The sequence below is a fragment of the Pristis pectinata genome, chromosome 2 (assembly GCF_009764475.1).
Source record: "Pristis pectinata isolate sPriPec2 chromosome 2, sPriPec2.1.pri, whole genome shotgun sequence".
Lineage (NCBI taxonomy): Eukaryota > Metazoa > Chordata > Chondrichthyes > Rhinopristiformes > Pristidae > Pristis > Pristis pectinata.
The window spans coordinates 112,364,214-112,383,068 of record NC_067406.1 but is presented as its reverse complement, the minus strand read 5'-3'; the positions used below and the strand labels follow the sequence as shown (position 1 = coordinate 112,383,068).

Below are 18,855 nucleotides of genomic sequence, written 5' to 3'. Positions count from 1 at the left end.
TATGTCTTAAACATTTTTGTTTCTCACCAACATATGCAAACTTGTAGCCATAACTATAGTCACCCCATGGTTGAAGCAATATCACGCCATGGGAAGAATAGCTGCACACCATTAACCCTTACATTTCCAGTTATCTTTTTACAGGCGCTGGGCCCATTGTCATTTGTCATCTGTAATGATTTGGTTGAGAATATACGAAGACTAGTTAGTAAGTTTGCAGATGACACTAGGTGGTGTAGACAGTGAAGAGTACCATCAAGAATTGCAGCGGGATCTTGATCGGCAAAGTAGGTAGACTGAGGAATGGCAAATGGAATTTAATTCAGATAAGTGCAAAGTGTTATATTTTGGAAGGATAAATCAAGATGGACTTTTACATTGAACAGAAGGGTCCTGGGTACTGTTGTTGAGAAGAGGAACCTTGTTGTACAGATGCATAGTTCCCTTCGAGTGGAGTTACAGGTAGATAGGGCAGTGAAGGTGGCTTCTGGCATACTGGCCTTCATTAGTCAGAGCATTGAATATAGAAGTTGAGAGGTTACGTTGCAATTGTACAACATGTTGGTGAAGCCACACATGGAGTATTGTGTTCAATTTTGGTTACCCTGTCATAGGAAGGATGTGATTAAACTGGAAAGAGTGCAAAAGATTTACAAGGATGTTGCCAGGCCTCAAGGGACTGAGTTAGAGGGAGAGGTTAGACAGGCTGGGCCTTTACTCCTTGGAGCTTAGGAGCCTGAGGGATGATCTCATAGGAGGTATACAAAATCATGAGGGGGCATAGATAGGGTGAGCAGTCTTTTTTCCAGGTTTGGGGAATCAATAACCTTAAAACTACATCCTCTTGTTTGAGGCAAAAGGTTTAATAAGAACCTGAAGGGCAACTTTTTTTTAAAAACTCTGAGCGGTAGACATATGGAACCGGCTGCCAGAGGAGGTGGTTGAGGCAGGTACATTAGATACCTTTAAGAAGTATGTGGACAGGTATATGGATGACAATAGTTTAGATGGATATGGGTCAAGTGCTGGTAAATGGGATTAGCTTGAATATACATATTGGTCAGCATGGACAAGTATGGGCCGAAGGGCCTTTTCTACATGCTATGACTCGAAGATATCACCTGGAGTGAAAATGTGCCCTCAGTGCTATTTTTAAACAACACTCAACATGGGAGATTACTACCTCATCAGTTAACAGAGGGAAGTGGATGGTATTGAAAGGAACGTTCCTTGCCTGGCTTTGTCCTGATTCCATGAGATCTGAAGGGGTGTGACACCTTTGCTGAAGACTTACTGCCATCCCCTTCTGACTGTGTAACTCTGCTGTTGCCTTGTTCAGACACTGCCTCCGGTTGGAGAGTTTCATACTAGAATTCTACAACACAAGATTGAGTGATGTAATCGTTGCTTCAGATTCTAAAGCTTGGAATGGGTACTTTTTAAAAAAATATAAATTATTTCTTTCTGAATCCTGAGATTTGCTTATTTTTGTAGAGTTTAACTGAGATAAGAACGTGACAGCTTGAAAGGAGTGCGACAGAGGCACAGCTGCTCACCGCAGATACTGTTTAAGTGCACTGGTGATGGTCTTTGTTTCCCATTCCAGCGTGTTATCCAGATCAAGTTCAGCACAGGTCTTTGAATCTGGAAAATATCATTACAATTATCAGCACATCTGAGTTCTGAGTTTTCAATGCACAAGAAAACTATTGAATTGTAATCCATAAGGAGGGCAAAATACCCATGTTATCACATTCTGAAAGCCTTCAAACCTGGTGGCATGCTTGTGTACCTCTTCTGCCTTCTGTACAAGAGTTTGAGTGCAACAGGTGAAGGCAGCCAACTATCATCTTCCCAAGGAAACTAGGGATGGGGAATAAACATAGGCCTTTCTGTGATAGTCATGAAAATTATTTTTGTTTTAAATTGTATGGATAGTCCCGAGTGCTAAAATACTCAACTTCCTTCTTCATTTATCCAATCCTGAATTTGCATTTCCTTCACAAACACTAAATATTCTTAAAACTTTCCTTAATATTAAAGGCATCTGTTAGATTCTTCTTAAACATATCTGTACCAGCCTAAAAACTCCATAACTCCACTTCCTATTGTGAGCCATTGTACCAGGTTCAAGAGACTGTACACAATTCTCCAACTATGGCAGGTCCAATAACTACTACAAATTAAACAAATTCCATAACTGGGAAAAGCTTAAAAAAGTTTCAACTACCTTAAGTTTACAACCATTGTTATCTTCTGGGATTCATTTGCACTACAAGATGTGTTTCTATTTAGCATGAATGTTGTAGTCCCTCCAGAAAGTTTTATTCTGATGCCAACTCCAGCTGGGCTCTGCGACATTTCACTATAACTAGCCTCACTGTAAAAGAAAATGTAAACATCGCTTTTGCCTACACTAGCTACAATGTTCATGATGCTGCAGGATATTTTAATTTGGTATTAGTATTTTTGCTATTTCTTTTTTGTTGCCTACCTTTGCATTTTTTTTATATACCATAGAACACAAATGATAAAAGATCATGGCTCATCTAATTCACCTTTAACTACTGGGTACTCACACATTAAAGGGAGCTACTGAATAATCGTGGCAATCAATCCTTACTAATTGCAACAGACTCAAACACAAGGTGAGGATAATTCCCAGTGGATCACTTTAGGCACCACAGGCCTAATATTGCTGCAAGCATGCTGCACATATACGTCAAATCACACCCACACCATAATGCAAATATCATGTTTAAAGATCCTCGCAGAGCTCCCCCCTCTTTCTCCTTATATAATAAGGAAAATGTTTATCATTAGGATTTATTTAATGGATACACATTACACCCCAGTTCTTCTTTGACTGAAGCAAAATTCCGCAATGTTGGAAATCAAAATAAACCAGAAAATGCTGTCCATACTCATGGACTCAGGTAATATTTATGGAGAGAGAAATAGAATTAACATATCAGATTGATGACCAAAATGCTATCAACCTGAAACTATAACCCTGTTCCAGTTCCACATATATGATAAAGATATATAATTTAGCCTGATTTTTTTCTATAATATTCACAAGGATAGAAAAATTAGATTTTAATGGAAATACTACCAAATGTTTAAGCATGATGAGACATTAAAATTCAATACTAAAATAAGTTGCTTGATTTGGCAGTGTTGTGGAAAACTGTTTTGCCTTCATTGCAAAGTATGCAATCCATTTCCATTTATTTTAGTTGTAGCCTTTCCAAATGTCAAACAATGCATCAGCAAAGCTGTATCAGGTCCTAAAAAAAGGGTTAGAGGGCAACAGTGGAAAGTATTCATGACCAATTCTACACATCAATAAACATTTAGTAACAAAACTTCAACAGTGAGCGTGAGAACATACTGTTCCCATGTAGTTCCTCCTAAATCATTTTCAAAGCTTATATACTATTGTACATACAAGACACCAATGATTTAACTGCCACTCGGTTACATACCGAGAACCTGCTCTGAGCCAGGAAAAATTAATACATATTTCAAAATAACTTTCTATAGTCAAATATAACAAGGAAATGAATTGAAAAATGATTTTTAAAGGTTGGGCTTGATAGAATTGCAAATTCTTCCAAGTAAAAATCTTGCTGTGATTTTCTTCTACATTTGTTTTCCACTTGCTTATCTGTAAAAGCACAATTAGGAAGAAAGTTTTTTGCTGACCTTAATGTAAAACAGCAAACTTTCTTCATTTATGAGTAATGTAAATCTATGATCTCCTTCACTATTGCTAGGGAAACGAAATAGTAGCTTGAAAATCACATGAGAATGGCAATCTTTAAAGAATAATTTTCTGCTGTGGCATAAGCTAAACCCACATTTCAACCGATGTTCCAATGGGCCAAATTTTGGCATCCTTGCTATCGAGTGCTAAGCAGATAATAGGTAACAGGAGGACTACCATGCAACTTTGTGAAATGAAGGCAAGGACCCGGGGCATAACTGCAGTTGTCTGAAGCCACCCCATTCTCTCCTACCTGCCAAATGGAACAGACTGGGACTACCCATGGAGATTCCTGATCTTGCTTCACTGGTGATCTACTCGTCACGGGCACAGGTCTTTCAACATCATTGCCCCATGCTGTTTCTGAAGCACGTACTAATGCCACAGTACTGCAGCAATCATTTGTTGTACCCAGCAATGAGAATACCATTGTGTATGGAGCACTGCTTACAATAGTACACCATGCATATATCAGAATGCTATACCTTCTGAAATGTTGGAAGTTGGATAAATTTTCACAAGGACTTTGATATCTATTTGGAGAGGAAAAAATTGCAAGACTATGGGTAAAGAATGTGTGACTGATTGGATGGCTCTTTTAAAGGGGTGGTATGGCGACTAAGAGTAGAATACCCTTCCTATGCATTTTTCACTGTAACAAATCTCCTGTAATTTATTGGGCCAAACCAGGTTTCACTTATGCTCGGTGTTTCCATGGAGACCAGTTATCTCCCAATTGCAGATCAGTGAGACTGGCTTCTACACTTGCAAACTGCAACATTAAAGTCAGAAAATAAGCTGCAAGGTCAGTTTCAGTTGGACTTAGAACTGAGTCCAATCACAGAGCATAAATGGCCATAGCTAAGGGGCTAGACACACTATGTAATTAGCAAAACTACATTCATTTGAACAAAGTCAATGACCTTGATTAAAAAATGCATATGTTTTTCTTTAACCTCACTTTGCCCTCATGTTATCAGAGATATTTAAAAACCATTCAAAGGCCTATGACTGTCAGCATTAAACTGTCAAAAGGCCATCAAGGGTGTTCTGAGCTAGGAACCAGGATCCTGCCACAGCAGAAGCTCAGAGCAGCATTTCAATTGATGGGACCAATTTAGCCTCCAAGTGGAAGTTAGATAACAGGTGGATGAGGGAGCTGATGGAATATCATGCCATGGAGTTAGGGAAGATGCCATGGCTCCCGGCCAGCTCTGCTTTGCTGGACAGCTATGGCAGCCCAACCTCAACATCAATAGCTGCTGCAGTGCTATGAAAGTCAACTGCAGCCAAGGGAAGAGTGGGGAGGCTAGCAAGGGCAGCAGGTCAGATTGATCCCGATCAACACCATTAGTTTCTGTGCATAATTGTACTGAACAGAATACAGCTTCATTTTAACCTGCATAATTAGCAAAGCACTTACCACTCAACAAATTCATCAGCCTCTGGACTTTTGAACTGACTCCAACCACTCTATATAAACCTTGATCATTAAGTCCTGAAAAACAAAAAAAAAGTAATCATATCAACAGACAATGATCAAGAAACTGTTAATATGCTATGTCATTTCTGTTTGCAGGCAAAATGATTTCATACAACAACATTTCTTCACTTATCAAAAAACAAGATAAATGCAGATCAAGAGAGTCTTGCCTTCTTATTTCATGTCTGTAAATAGTTTTTCCAATAATTTACAATGGCAATTTGGTTTAATTGAAACTAGATATTACTAGAATTGATCAGAAATGCAGAATAAAGTACCAGCTTACCACGTGTTTCAAGTGCATGGATGCACTTCTTTATTATGTTGAAACCCATTTCATCCAGTTGAGCATCTTAAAAGAAAAGAAAGTTATAAAATCACATTCTAAAGAATTAACAACATTGAAATAAAATCAAAATACAAAATTTTTCAATCAATTCTGATTATACAGCTTCTTTGCGAGATGTGATTTCATACAAGAACATGATTTTTTTTTCCTTACTTCTTAAATTAAATTATTCTGGTCCTTTGATTAAAGAATTCAACAGATTTTGCAAACTCAGGGTCTGAATGAAGCTGCAAAAGTAGACAGTTATTATTTAGTTATTAAATTTATATGCATATACTTACTTCCTTCTTTCCTTGAATTACTCCTGGTAATTAAATATACCTGCCATTAAAAGAAACATTGTTACAGCAAATTACACTGAAAAAGAGAACATACAAGAACGATTCTAAAAGGTAATTAATTCTCTAATAAAAGGCTTGGCCATAGTGATTTTCAAAAAGTCTTCTGTGGGAAATGGGAGCCTCTCTCAATTTCAATCACAATTGCTATCTCCCTTTTACCACCACAGCCTGTATTTTGACCATCTCCACTTCAAGTACATTGTGCTTCAGTATCTACCATCAACAAAATGTATTGTTGCAATATACCAAGGCATCTTCAACAGCACTACCCTGACCCACAACCTATACCACAATGGGAACAGCACCATAGAACATCAGACCTGGTTTGAAGTGCACGTTCCAAAATTTAGTGTGACCTCCATAAATAGCTGACCATCCCATGGTTGAAATGACTAAATCACACTCAAACAAGAACCCTTCCAACCTGCAACAACTCTCCCCTCTTCAGTAAACACTTTCAACCTTCCCATTCCCACCCTACACCAATCTCTTTTAAACTGCTAAAACTTCCCTATGATTGGCCTTGTATATGCTTTAACTGGGATTTGAACCAAGTGCAGTTTTGAGACCATTCTGGGATCTAGACTATCTAGAAAGGGACATGGCACACCATTACTTGGGATCAGGCCTATCAATGACTGCAGCACAATGATAGGGAAGGTGTAGAATTGTAACTGCACAAGCCAAGAGCAAGCCCCTACTTTTTCAGTTAATGCCACATGTTGGTCTACTGCTTCCCAGCCAATGATCTCTACTGTCATGTTTCCAAAGGTGTGATTTCCTTCATTAGAAGCTGCCGGGAAAAGCCTGCTGGTCGTTAATGGAGTAACAGCTACATGCCGGAGCTCCTATTTATCTTACTTTCTCAACCCAGTTTGAAACTCTCTCTCTAATTGCAATTTACTTCCACCATGGCTACAAGGGGTGCCAAAGGTACTAAAATTACCAAGGAAGATGACACTCTCGCATCTCTGGAATCTATTTAACAATTGTTTCGAAAGCATATAGATGATTCTTCCGACAAATTTGAACAATTCAAAGCAACTGCAGCAGATTAGTCTAAGTTGGATTCTATCCAAGGAACTTTACATGATCATGACGAACAGATTAAACAGCATGAAGCATCTCTCTCTGTTTTGGATGAAAAAATTGATGACTTGGAAGAGCTTTGTAAAAAGTAATCTAAATCTAATAAAAGCTAAAGCAAAGATTATTGACTAGCAAATAGGAGCAGAAGAAACAACCTTCGAATTCTCGGTCTCAAGGAACTAGTGGAAGGCAAACAACCTACTGAATTCTTTGCAAACCTTTTGGCTGAATTGTTTCCTACTATTTTAAAAGCTGCACCTAAGATTGATAGAGCACATAGATCACTGGTGAACAAATTTCTTATGGAAGGCAAATCTAGGTCAGTCCATTATCTCTCTGCATGATTTTCAATTAAAGACCTTTTAAATTCGTGAATCCCCGCTGAAGAGGAATGACTAACTACCAAGATTACAAGATCAGATAGTTGAAGATTTCTCACCCGAAGTTATGAATGAATGTGTGAAATTTAAAAAGGTTAGGTCAGAGCTTATAACCAAAGTTATAAACCTTCCCTCCATTACCCTGCAAAGCTTAGAATTATTCTGAAAAATGGCTCATATAAGTGGTTTAACTCCTCTGCAGACGCTCAAGTTTTTCTGGAACCTGAAGATCGAAAGACTCCGTAATTTTCTTCATAAACATCTACTTTTTTTATTTTTGATAACCCTTTACTAATACTTTGAATGTTTATGTACTTTGATTTTTTTTTGACACGTTATTTTACATATATTCTTCTGAGTTTTTTTTACTAATAAACAAAGATGTTTGTTATTCCATGATTTTGAAACCGCATTTTTTTTTCAAGTTACCGTTTTGACTGGGTTGAAATTAACCGACCTTGAGAAATTGGCAGCAGGATTATTTGGGTTATACTGTCTTTAGATATAGATGCCAGCTTTCTATTGGTCGGCTGCTTTCCCTCTTTGGGTGGTGGGAGGGGGGTTGGGTTCTTTCTTTGTAAGCTGTTTTGGGCTTTTAGCCAAGTCTGTTACTTAGTTACCTTATTGGAAAGTTCAGTGTCTTATTTGAATCTACATTCTAAAATGGCTTGTGTATTACCCTTTTTATTACTCACATTTAAACAATATTAAAATGGATCGAGTGATAAATTTAATTAGTTTTAATGTTAAAGGATTAAACCATCCTGTAAAATGAAACAAGATTTTTGCTTACATTAAAAAGCTCAAAGCTTCTATTATTTTTTTTACAAGAAACTCATACACGCAACTGTGATACTTTACACTTTTTCAGTCGATGGAGAGGGATACAATTTCATTCCTCTTTCCGAGCTAAATCCAGGGGGGTTTCAACCTTTATAGATAATGTTGTTTCATTTGTTCAACGTAAGGTAATATCCATGGAGATAAAACAGGTAAATTATTGGCTAACCAATTAAAAACCTCTATAGCTAGATGGCAAATTAAAGAAGTTCGCAAAGCCAATGGAGAAAGGACAACGGATCATTTAGAAATAAATGATACTTTTAGAGAATTTTATTCTAAACTTTATAGTTCTGATTCTCCTAAAGACGATACTGCAATGAACAACTTTTTTCAACCAATTAAATATTCCTACAATCCCTGCTGATAACCGAAAACAACTGGATAAATCTATTACTTATGAGGAAATCACTGAGGTTATACGGTCAATGCACTCTGGAAGGACCCTGGGTCCTGATGGATTTCCGGGAGAATTCTATAAGGCTTTCTCCTCACTGCTTAGACCTTATTTAAGTTCTGTTTTTTTGGATTCTTTTAAATTGGGAAGGTTACCCCAATCCTTTTATGAAGCTTCCATTTCACTTATCCTTAAGAAGAATAAAAACCCAATGGACTTCATACAGACCAATTTCTTTACTGAATGTTGATGTTAAAATTTTATCTAAAGTTTTGGCTCGTAGATCAGAAAATACTTTACCATTAATTATATCCGATGATCAGACTGGGTTTATCAAAAACCATTATTCCCATTTTAATATTTGTCATTTATTGAATATTATTTATTCTCCTTCTAGGAAATATCGGAATGTGTGATTTCTCTAGATGCCGAGAAGGCCTTTGACCAGGTCGAATGGAGTTACCTATTTAAAACCTTAGAGAAACTTAACTTTGGGCCCGATTTTATTCAATTGATTAAATTACTTCATTTATTTCCTTCTGCCCGTGTTCTTACTAACTTTCAACTTTCTGAACCTTTTAAACTTCAACGTGGAACCAGACAGAGATGCCCTTTGAAGCCCTTTGCTATTTGACCTGGTCTTAGAACCTTTAGCTATTGCTTTTCAAGAATCTACAGAGATTGCCGGTATCTTTAGGAGAGGAACTACCCACAAAGTTTCACTCTATGCTGATGATTTATTGTTCTTCATTTCTAGCGTTGAGACTTCGTTACCTTCTATGCTTTCTCTACTTTCCAGTTTTAGCCAATTTTCAGGTTATAAACTGAATTTACACAAGAGTGAACTTTTCCCTTTGAACAATCTGATGCCATTCGATATTAACCTTCCTTTTAAAATTGTAAGAAATCATTTTACCTATTTGGGTGTAACAATTACTAAAAATTATAAACATTTATTTAAAGAGAACTTTCTTGCTTTACTGAATTATGTGAAAAGGGTCTTGCCAAACTGGTCACCCCTCTCTATATTGCTGATTGGCCGCATTAATTCTATTAAAATGAATATTTAACCTAAATTTATGTATCTATTTCAGGCTTTACCTGTTTTTATTCTTAAGTCTTTTTTTGATTCCCTTGACTCAATTATATCTTCTTACATATGGAAAAATAAACATCCTAGATGAAATAAAGTTCATTTCAGAAAACTAAAAATAATGGAGACTTTGCTTTACCCAACTTTAGGTTTTATTACTGGGCAGTCAATATACAAAATCTTGCTTTTTGGTTACATTATATTAATCATGAGGCCTGTCCAGTATGGGTTTCTTTGGAAGCTAATTCTGTTAAAAAATTTTCTATTATTTCTTTGCTTGGCTCTTCACTTCCTTTATCAATAAATAAATTAACTGATAATTTGGTAGTTAAACATGCTTTGAGGATTTGGTTACAATTTAGAAAATATTATGGCTTATTGAGATTTTCTTTGTCTAGTCCCATTTTTGCTAATTGCTTTTTTAAACCTTCCATGACTGACATAGTTTTTAAAGAATAGGATAGATTGGGTATTACTTGTTTTCAGGATCTGTTTGTTGGAGGAAATTTCGCAATGTTTGAACAATTGTCAACTAAATATAATTTGCCAAAAACTCACTTCTTTCGATATTTGCAAATTAGAGATTTTCTCCAATCTCAAGTACATATTTTCCCTATAAGTCCTGATAAGAACTTACTAGATGTAATTTTTAATTTGAAGCCTTTTTATGATGGTTCAATATCCAAGATTTATGGTAAGTTATCAGGAACGAATAAGGTTCCTTTAGACAAAATTAAAAATGCTTGGAAACATGATCTGCAGATTTCAATTTCTGAGGAAACTTGGAATCAAATTTTTAAACTGGTTAATACTTCATCATTATGTGCGTGTCACTCCCTCCTTCAATTTAAAGTGGTCCATAGAGCTCACCTGTCCAAAGACAAGTTATCGCCTTTCTATTCAGACATCTCTCCTTATTGTGACAAATGCAATAATGGAGAGGCTTCTTTAATTCATGTGTTTTGGTCATGTCCGAGTCTGGAAAAATACTGGATAAAGGTACTTCAAACCTTTTCCGTGCTTTTTAAAATAAATTTTAAGCCAAATCCTTTAACTGCATTATTTGGGATTATGGAGAAAAAGATATAATTCTGGAGGCTTCTGACTTATACATACTGGCCTTTATTTCTCTTATAGCCAGGAGGGCTGTATTGCTTAAATGGAAAGAAATTACTCCCCCCACTCATGTTAAATGGTTACGGGATGTTATGTCATCTAAACTTAAAGAAGATACGTTGCTCTATTTCTGGATCTATTCTGAACTTCCAAATATTATGGGGACCTTTTTGAACTACTTTCAAAACCACTGATTTGCTGCTTAAAGTACAGATATTGGCCAATACTATTATGTCTTTAGGGTGTTTGGTAGTGGGGTTAGATTTTTTTATAATAAAATTATTTCAATTTATTAATATTAGTTATCATTTTTGTTTATTAATATGAAGTATTGTGATTTCAAGCGTGATTCAATACAATCTATTTTGTAACATTTTGTTTTTTTCCTTTGTTTCATGTACTTTGTATTTTTTATTTGGAATTAATAAAAATATTGAAGAAAGAAAGAAAAACTGCCAGTTTTTCAATTCGAGTTCTCCCTGCTTAGGGTGTTCCCTTTTTCTTAAAAGAAGGGAAATATGCTTGAATAATCAGATACTTTCCGACCTGTGTAACTGAGGCAACAATGCAGTTTTATGCCTTGAATGCAATTTATCTAAATGTCAATGCTTGAAATGCATGATCATTGGCATCGGATATAAATATTTTTTTTACCTGCAATATTTCTCAGTTTAAACTTTCTAGGTTTCATTATTCCACCAAACTATGGGTATCTCAAGCATTTCCCATGTAACTGGACATATTCTAGCACACCAAGGCATTCTATAACATGGACTGACACCAAAAGCTATATATTCTGTATGTGGTTATTTCTCAACTAGGTACACTTTTTCTAATTTATCTGGACATGTGTTATCACTTTGGCTTCTAGGGCATTGGACTACTGCTCCTGTTCTATAATCTAAATACTGGTTTATTGTCACCAATACTTCACTATGCCATTGGCCACAAATGGAAAACATTCGTGGCAAGTGGCATTACATTCAACAGGAATTACACTCAACACTCTCCCTCCACTTTACCCAGGAAGAATTATGAATTTTACAATTATGTAACCAATTGCAAGCTATATTTTCTAGTTATGGCCATTAGCTAACAGGTCAGCATTATTTTACATCTTCAACAGCAAGTCAATTATACACTATTTTCCCTATAACTTAATGCAGCAAATCTGCCACAAAGCACAACATAGAAAACTGTATGAAAACAGCAGTTTAAGAAACTGTTTAAATCTCACTACATTAGTGTTAACATTTGTAATACCGCATGTTGCTGATCATTCACCTATGCAGTATTAATGCACTGAATACTCATCATGTCTCCACTCATTACAACTTACTGGTTCTTTTCCATCCAAAGCTTCCATCCACTGTCTACGATCTTCTTCTGTAATAGCCTGCAGGGTGATAACACCTTGCCTGCAAACACACCAACATAAAAATAAATTTGCTAAAAAAAAGTAAGCTCAACACATACATCATTTTCAAGACTGCAAAATTGCTCCAGATTACATTTGTGACATTACTTCAATATGAACCTTCATCTAACAGTAATAATTAAGCTCGATGGAAGTTAAAGCAGAATATTGCCTTTTTCACTAATTTGACAAACGTGTAAAGTGGCACAACAAAGAACACAGAAGGATTAGTCTACATTAGCGCTGAATGAAATAAAATAGCTTAAGTGGAAAATGACAAGCATTTACAGAAAGGCACAATAACTACAAGCAAGATGCACTTTGTTTAATGGTCTACAGGAACATTAATCCTTTGCAGTTAAAATCACTTTGAAACAGCTCAAAAACAAATAAATGCCAGACTGTTTTCTCTCTCATTACACACTTGGGTCTTTACACATTTATCCTAGATTTTGGCTCTCATTATCTTATAAGTCTCAATGGTGACAGCATTAGTAATGGGAATCTTCAATACTGAACAAAGTCCCCTTTCTTTAAAAGGATTCCGAATAGAGATCCAGCTATGCTTTTGGCTACATGCCTGGAGAATGAGTGGCAAACTATAGCTACATAAATTATCTTGCAGTTTTTCACTTCTGTCTGTGCAAGACCTGTTCCACCAAGTTTAAATTTTTTTAAAAATTTTATTTACAGCGTGGTAACAGGCCCTTCCGGCCCAACGAGTCCGCACCGCCCATTTTAAACCCAAATTAACCTACCTGTACGTCTTTGCAATGTGGGAGGAAACTGGAGCACCTGGAGGAAACCCACGCAGACATGGGAGAACGTACAAACCCCCTTACAGACAGCGGCGGGAATTGAACCCCGATCGCTGGCGCTGTAATAGTGTCGCGCTAACCACTACGCTACTATACTTTTTAAGTTGACATAACTTATGATTTGATTTTTTAAAAAGTCATCAAACCAAAATCAGACAAAGCCACCTCATTTTTGTCAAAACTCTCATTCATCTGGGTTGTGTTTCCACTGACTGATTATTCTTTACTGTTTCTTAAACATTCACAGGTTGTGGGACACCCACTTTGACTATATGTCCAACCCACTCTGCCTCCTGCAAGAACTCCATTCCATTCTCCCAGTTCCTCAATGTCCATTGCTCTGATGATGAAACACTGCACAGATGCCTCTAAAATGAGTTCCTTCTTCCTAAACCATGACTTCTCCTCTACCATAGTGAACAGAGCCCTTGACTGCATCTTATTTATTTCCATCACCTCTGTTCTCATCCCCTCTCTTCCTAGACAAAACAGAACAGTCCCCCTGGTCTTCACCTTCCATAGCATCAGGTGAACAAATGCAACTGCTTCTTCCCATAGAGCAATGAGAACAAAGTACCAACACAGCCTTGAGTAAAAGCTTTAAAAGAGAACAGATTAGGCTATGTGACTAGCAAATTACTTGGCCAAGTAGCCCAGCAAAGGTATACAATTTGTCCTGGAGTATCCTTTGGGCATGTAGATGTCATCTCCCCAAGGCCCCACCATTTGAAGCCCATGTAATATCGTCTGGATCTGGACAAGGTAGGCAGAAAAGGGAACATGAGTAGCACGTCCTACCTGTGGGAAGTCCAGATGCAATTAGTGCAGGGAATGAGCTAAAGGTGCAACCATGACCTTATTAAATGGCAGAGCAGGCACAAGAGGTTGAATGACCTACTCCTGCTTCTAACAAAGGAACCAGAGCCCACAATAATTATGCAGATGGCAAAGTAATATTCTACTCAAACAGAATCTGGGCAAATTTTATCTTTGTTCCTTTGTGCTGGATTCCGGTTTCATGACCATGCCTTAATCTGTTCTGTTCCAAAGCAAATTACTCAACTCTTGTCATAGCTTATGTCATACTTTTCTACTTGTTCTGCGAGAAGGCACAGCAGTCTTGTGTGGTCATAGCAGCCTGTGTATGCAGGTTCCACAAAACATTTATAGCTGAACTTTAAACTACACTGTATTCATAGCCTCCATAGGGGAATTCAAGGTCAGTGTTTTTGTGGCCTCCATATGGGAACTTTATAAGCTGGTGGTTGCAGCCAGGAAAGTCTGTCATATGATGGAGAAGCAATTGGGTGTAGTAAAGCACAAACTCAGGAATGTTTAGTCAAACCTTTAGAGTTCAGCAGGAGTGAATGGTCTGGATTTCCCACAGATAAAGCATGCTGCTCATGTTCTCCATTCTACCAACCTTGCCCAGGTTCAAATGACTGATTCCTGTTTCATGACCATGCCTTAATCTGTTCTGTTCCAAAGCAAATTACTCAACTCTTGTCATAGCTTATGTCATACTTTCCTACTTGTTCTGCGAGAAGGCACAGCAGTCTCGTGTGGTCATAGCAGCCTGTGCTTGACAAATAATGACTGATTCCAAATCCAAATTGGAACCAAGCACAGGGTGCAAAGCATCACCATGGCTTCTAGCAATGATTCAGTTATACGGAGTAGGTCAGAACAAGCCCCACCTATGAAACTCCTCTAGAAACCTTTGACAGATGACAAACAGCAATGTTTCTGAGTGTCTTTGAATTCAGAAATTGTTAACAAATGAGCATTTGAGAATATTAATATTTTGAAAAGATAAAAATCAACTAAAGCACTCAAAACATTTAACTAAGAAAAACATTGCAACTCAGTTTATTCTTCCTTTTCTTCCTCACTGCTCCATCAATCCCCCTCATAAAATGGGCCAAGCCTGGTGCAAGATCTGAGTGCTGATTCCCAGGCATAAATCCTGGAGAATCACAGCAAGCTCCTGCTCACTGCTGGACTTCCCACTGAGCTCAAGCAGCAAGGTCAAGACTTCTGTGTTTCCCCCAGGAGTCCCAAAATTTATTAGCATGTATGCCAAGAAACGCTTAGTCTCCTTATTTCACCATAAATTCAGAGGAGACTAAAGAGGCCTGTAAAATAATTGAAGGGCCAGACCAAAACTCTGCTGATAGATTATAACAGTTTTACAGATCAAGGAAGGAGAGCAAGTTATGCAAGAACAGCAGCAGACTGGGTGTTAGTTGGGTCTTATCAAAGAATTGAGAGTCTTTGAAATTGACTGCTGGCTGGGGTGGTAGGTGTTGACTCCCTCTAAGACTGCAAAATGAAGCCAGATCAAATCCTGACATTGACATCAGGTGTGCCTTTGTGGATAATAAATATCCAAATGATGACCTGGACAGTGCTAATTGCCTGAAGTAGGGAGAAAAGAAAATTAAATATTTTTCCTTTATTGGCCCTGGGTTTTATCTCCTTTTTATTTGCTCTTACCAAGAGATTACACACTGTGATGAGAGATGTTGAGAAAGAGCTATTAAACTCTGAAAAGTGACCATTATCATGTGATTAGGTTTAAATGGGTCCATCTGTAGATGCGTTTGCTTATTAAATAGACACATTCTTATTTTTGTCACAAAGCTAAATATTAGGATGAAACATCATGGACTGCCAAATTGTAAAATGGCACATAATCTGTTGCTATATAGAACTACAAAATCAAAGGAACAGGAGCAGTACAGAAATTATTGCCAGATATGTAGAAATTGTGGTTTCTATTAATGAAGCATAAAGAGCCACATTTACCTGTCCTTTGCTTCGATATCAAAGCAAAACCTCTTGTCTGTAGAATCAGACTTTTTCCTCGTGCATGATTTGAGAATAAATGCATCTTCATCGCCCTAAATAAAAACATACACTCAATTTTTAAAGAAACATATCAAGGAAATACTCAATACAGCATCCAATGCATTCTCAGCTGGCCTTCCTCATTCTATCCCCATAGACTTGACGTCATCAAGCTTTTCCAGCTTATGTCCTAACTCACATCAACTTCTGTTCATCCATCACACATGCTTGCTGACCTACTCTGGTTCCCAGTAGAGCAACTCCTCAAATTAAAAATTCTCACCCTTGTTCTCCAATACTTCCTTTGCTCCACCCTAACTCTGTAATTGCTCGTAGTCCTCAGTTTACCTCGATTACCCTCATTTTAATCACTCCATGTTTTGTGGCCATGCTTTCAACTGCCAAGGTCCCAAACTTTGCAATTCCTTCTTACCACCTTTCCTTCCTGAAAGACACTTCTTAGAATTCAACCTTGTAGCCAAACTTTTCCTCATCTATTCTAGCATCTCTTAAGGTAGCATGGTTAAAAGCTGTTCACCATCAGTTCTGTGAAGTGTTTTTGACATTTTCCCATGATTAATTTTTCTTGTTAACAAACAGCAGGATGATGAATTACAAGCTCAAAGAATTACAAGCTCATCTGCTGGTGTAGCAATTAAAATTAAACAAAATTATATGCAAAATACTAAGCCAAAGCTCACTGGAAAAATACCATCATCGTTGATGTGCAAATGAGCTGGCAAATACAAGGAATTGGGAAATATGCTGCAAGTTCCAAATTTATAGACTCTGGAATTTCCTGGTCTGTTTATAGCTACACTATTTGCCTTGCACCAACAGAATCTAGGAGGTATTTCTGTTAGGGGGAATTTATGTAGAAACAAAGAAAATAGGAAAAGGAGAAGGCCATTTGGCATTTCAAATCTGTTCCACCATTCCATACCATCGTGGCTGATCACCTCTCTCAATTCCATTTTCCTGTCTCTCCCCATACCCCTTGATGCCTTTTGGATCCAGTAATTTATCAATCTCCTTCTTAAATATATTCAACTGAAAGAAAGTTTATAAAGAGATTCAGAGAGGGAATGCAAGACCTCTAGGGCCATTGCACCAGTTTCAAATAGCACATTAGTAAGTCAACACATTAGTAAGTCAACAGAGGATATCAGAGCACCTATACACATCACTGGCCACCAAGGATATGCACCTGGGGGCTGGTGATGTGTATAGGTGCTCTGATATCCTCTGAACTCAACAGATCAGTCTGGGATGCACTGGATATTATGGTTGCAGTGGGATGACGTGTGATTGAAAATATTAAATATGAAACAAAATCAAATACTAATTTACTATGAAAATTGTAGTTAAGCAAATGGCATTCACTGCTATTAATGCAAATTAGAAAAGTAATTTCAGGTGAGAAGTAGGTATACAGTTAAGGTCAATAGCTAACAATTGTTGTCTAAATTAGGATTCCCAAATAATAGCTTCACAAAAACAGTGCGGCATAGTCTCCCTCACTATTAATACACATATTAAGTATTCCCTTTACAAAGGTAGATATGCTAAAAATCACCATTAAAAGTTAAGTACTGTTATGACAGATCTAAATACCTTTAACACAATCTGGCATATTAATTACTACCAATGAACATTGATTAATAATTATGGGGCAGAGCTTCAGGATGAGGGGGCCAGTTACCACAGAGATAGGGAAAAATTTCTTCAATCAGTGCATCTTTGTGCTCAACAATTGAGCATATTCAAGATTGAAAATGATGGACCTTTGGGCATTAAAGAAATCACATGAGGCAGGGATAGGACAGGAAAGTGGTCTTGAGGCACAGGCCCAATCAATCTGTTACTGAATAATGAAGCAGGCCTGAGAGGCCATATAGCCTATTTCACCTACCGTTTGTTATGTTCACAATTATTCTTGATACTGTGTCTAATCTAACCTCCTCCTAGAAATATTTGCCAAGAGGTCAAATGCAAGTATTAGCCAAAACCCTAGCTGGGCAAAATAAGTTGCTATAATGTTAGGTTATGGGCTTCCTACAACATTTTACATGGGAACAATTACAGTTATGCATGTGTGGTCAATATAAAGTTTCCCCAGAAAGCAAAATAGGCTGCACAGCTTCAGTGTGTGCAACATGGGTACATAAAGAAAATAACCTACAAAGTATTTATAACTCAGTTCACAATATGGCATTTCAAACTGAAGTTTTGTAACTGGAGTGCATTCTGAAAATTTCAAACCAATAATACTGGAGGATGCCTTGATTGGGTATGAGAGATCTCCAAACATGTTTAAATACTTACAATTTTCCCACCTGATCTCTGATCGAACTGCAACATGGTAAACCTCTTGGTTTCCTTTTTATAAGTGCAGTAATGTTTTACCCAACTTGAGCCAAAGGGACCTGTTCCTAGAACATAGAGGAATCAGAGGTGTTATACCATTCACTAAAATGCTTACCACACTGTAGTAATTTAACGTCAATCAATGGATTGATACAAACTTTAAGAATGTTGATACAAACTTTAAGGATGAATACCATGACTCTATCTGAAAATGTAAAGCATAAAGTATGGCAGTAATTTGAAGAAAGAATAGTAATCACTGAAAACAAGGTTCACTGATTTCCTTTGAAAAATTCAAGTAAATTGATTTACTGATTGAAAAATAATCCTTTACCAAGCACCAGGCAGAAAAATGTACACACATCACACTCAGGATATCAACATGCAGCATATTAGCAATTCTGACACTACACCCCTGAACCCAGTTTTTAAGAAGATAAAAAGTGGTGGCAGAAGATTTAGACTTTAAGATTTAAGGAAAAAGTTTTAAAAGGAAATTTGAGGGGCAAGATTTTGTTTTAAAAACATAACTGGAACTTGCTACCA

General features: G+C 37.1%; 1 protein-coding gene across 2 annotated transcripts in view; it reads right to left on the bottom strand.

Annotated features, from left to right (window-relative positions):
• arhgap10 (Rho GTPase activating protein 10) overlaps positions 1 to 18,855 on the bottom strand; it is a 153,379-nt gene that overhangs the window by 43,595 nt on the left and 90,929 nt on the right. For both annotated transcript variants that reach the window (XM_052036414.1, XM_052036404.1), the window contains exons 9-15: positions 18,268 to 18,374; positions 15,901 to 15,995; positions 12,197 to 12,275; positions 5,883 to 5,922; positions 5,539 to 5,604; positions 5,193 to 5,267; positions 1,557 to 1,644 (exon numbers count right to left, since the gene is read on the bottom strand). In XM_052036414.1, the coding sequence (XP_051892374.1) occupies positions 1,557 to 1,644; positions 5,193 to 5,267; positions 5,539 to 5,604; positions 5,883 to 5,922; positions 12,197 to 12,275; positions 15,901 to 15,995; positions 18,268 to 18,374 (550 nt within the window). The remainder of the gene's footprint in view (positions 1 to 1,556; positions 1,645 to 5,192; positions 5,268 to 5,538; positions 5,605 to 5,882; positions 5,923 to 12,196; positions 12,276 to 15,900; positions 15,996 to 18,267; positions 18,375 to 18,855) is intronic.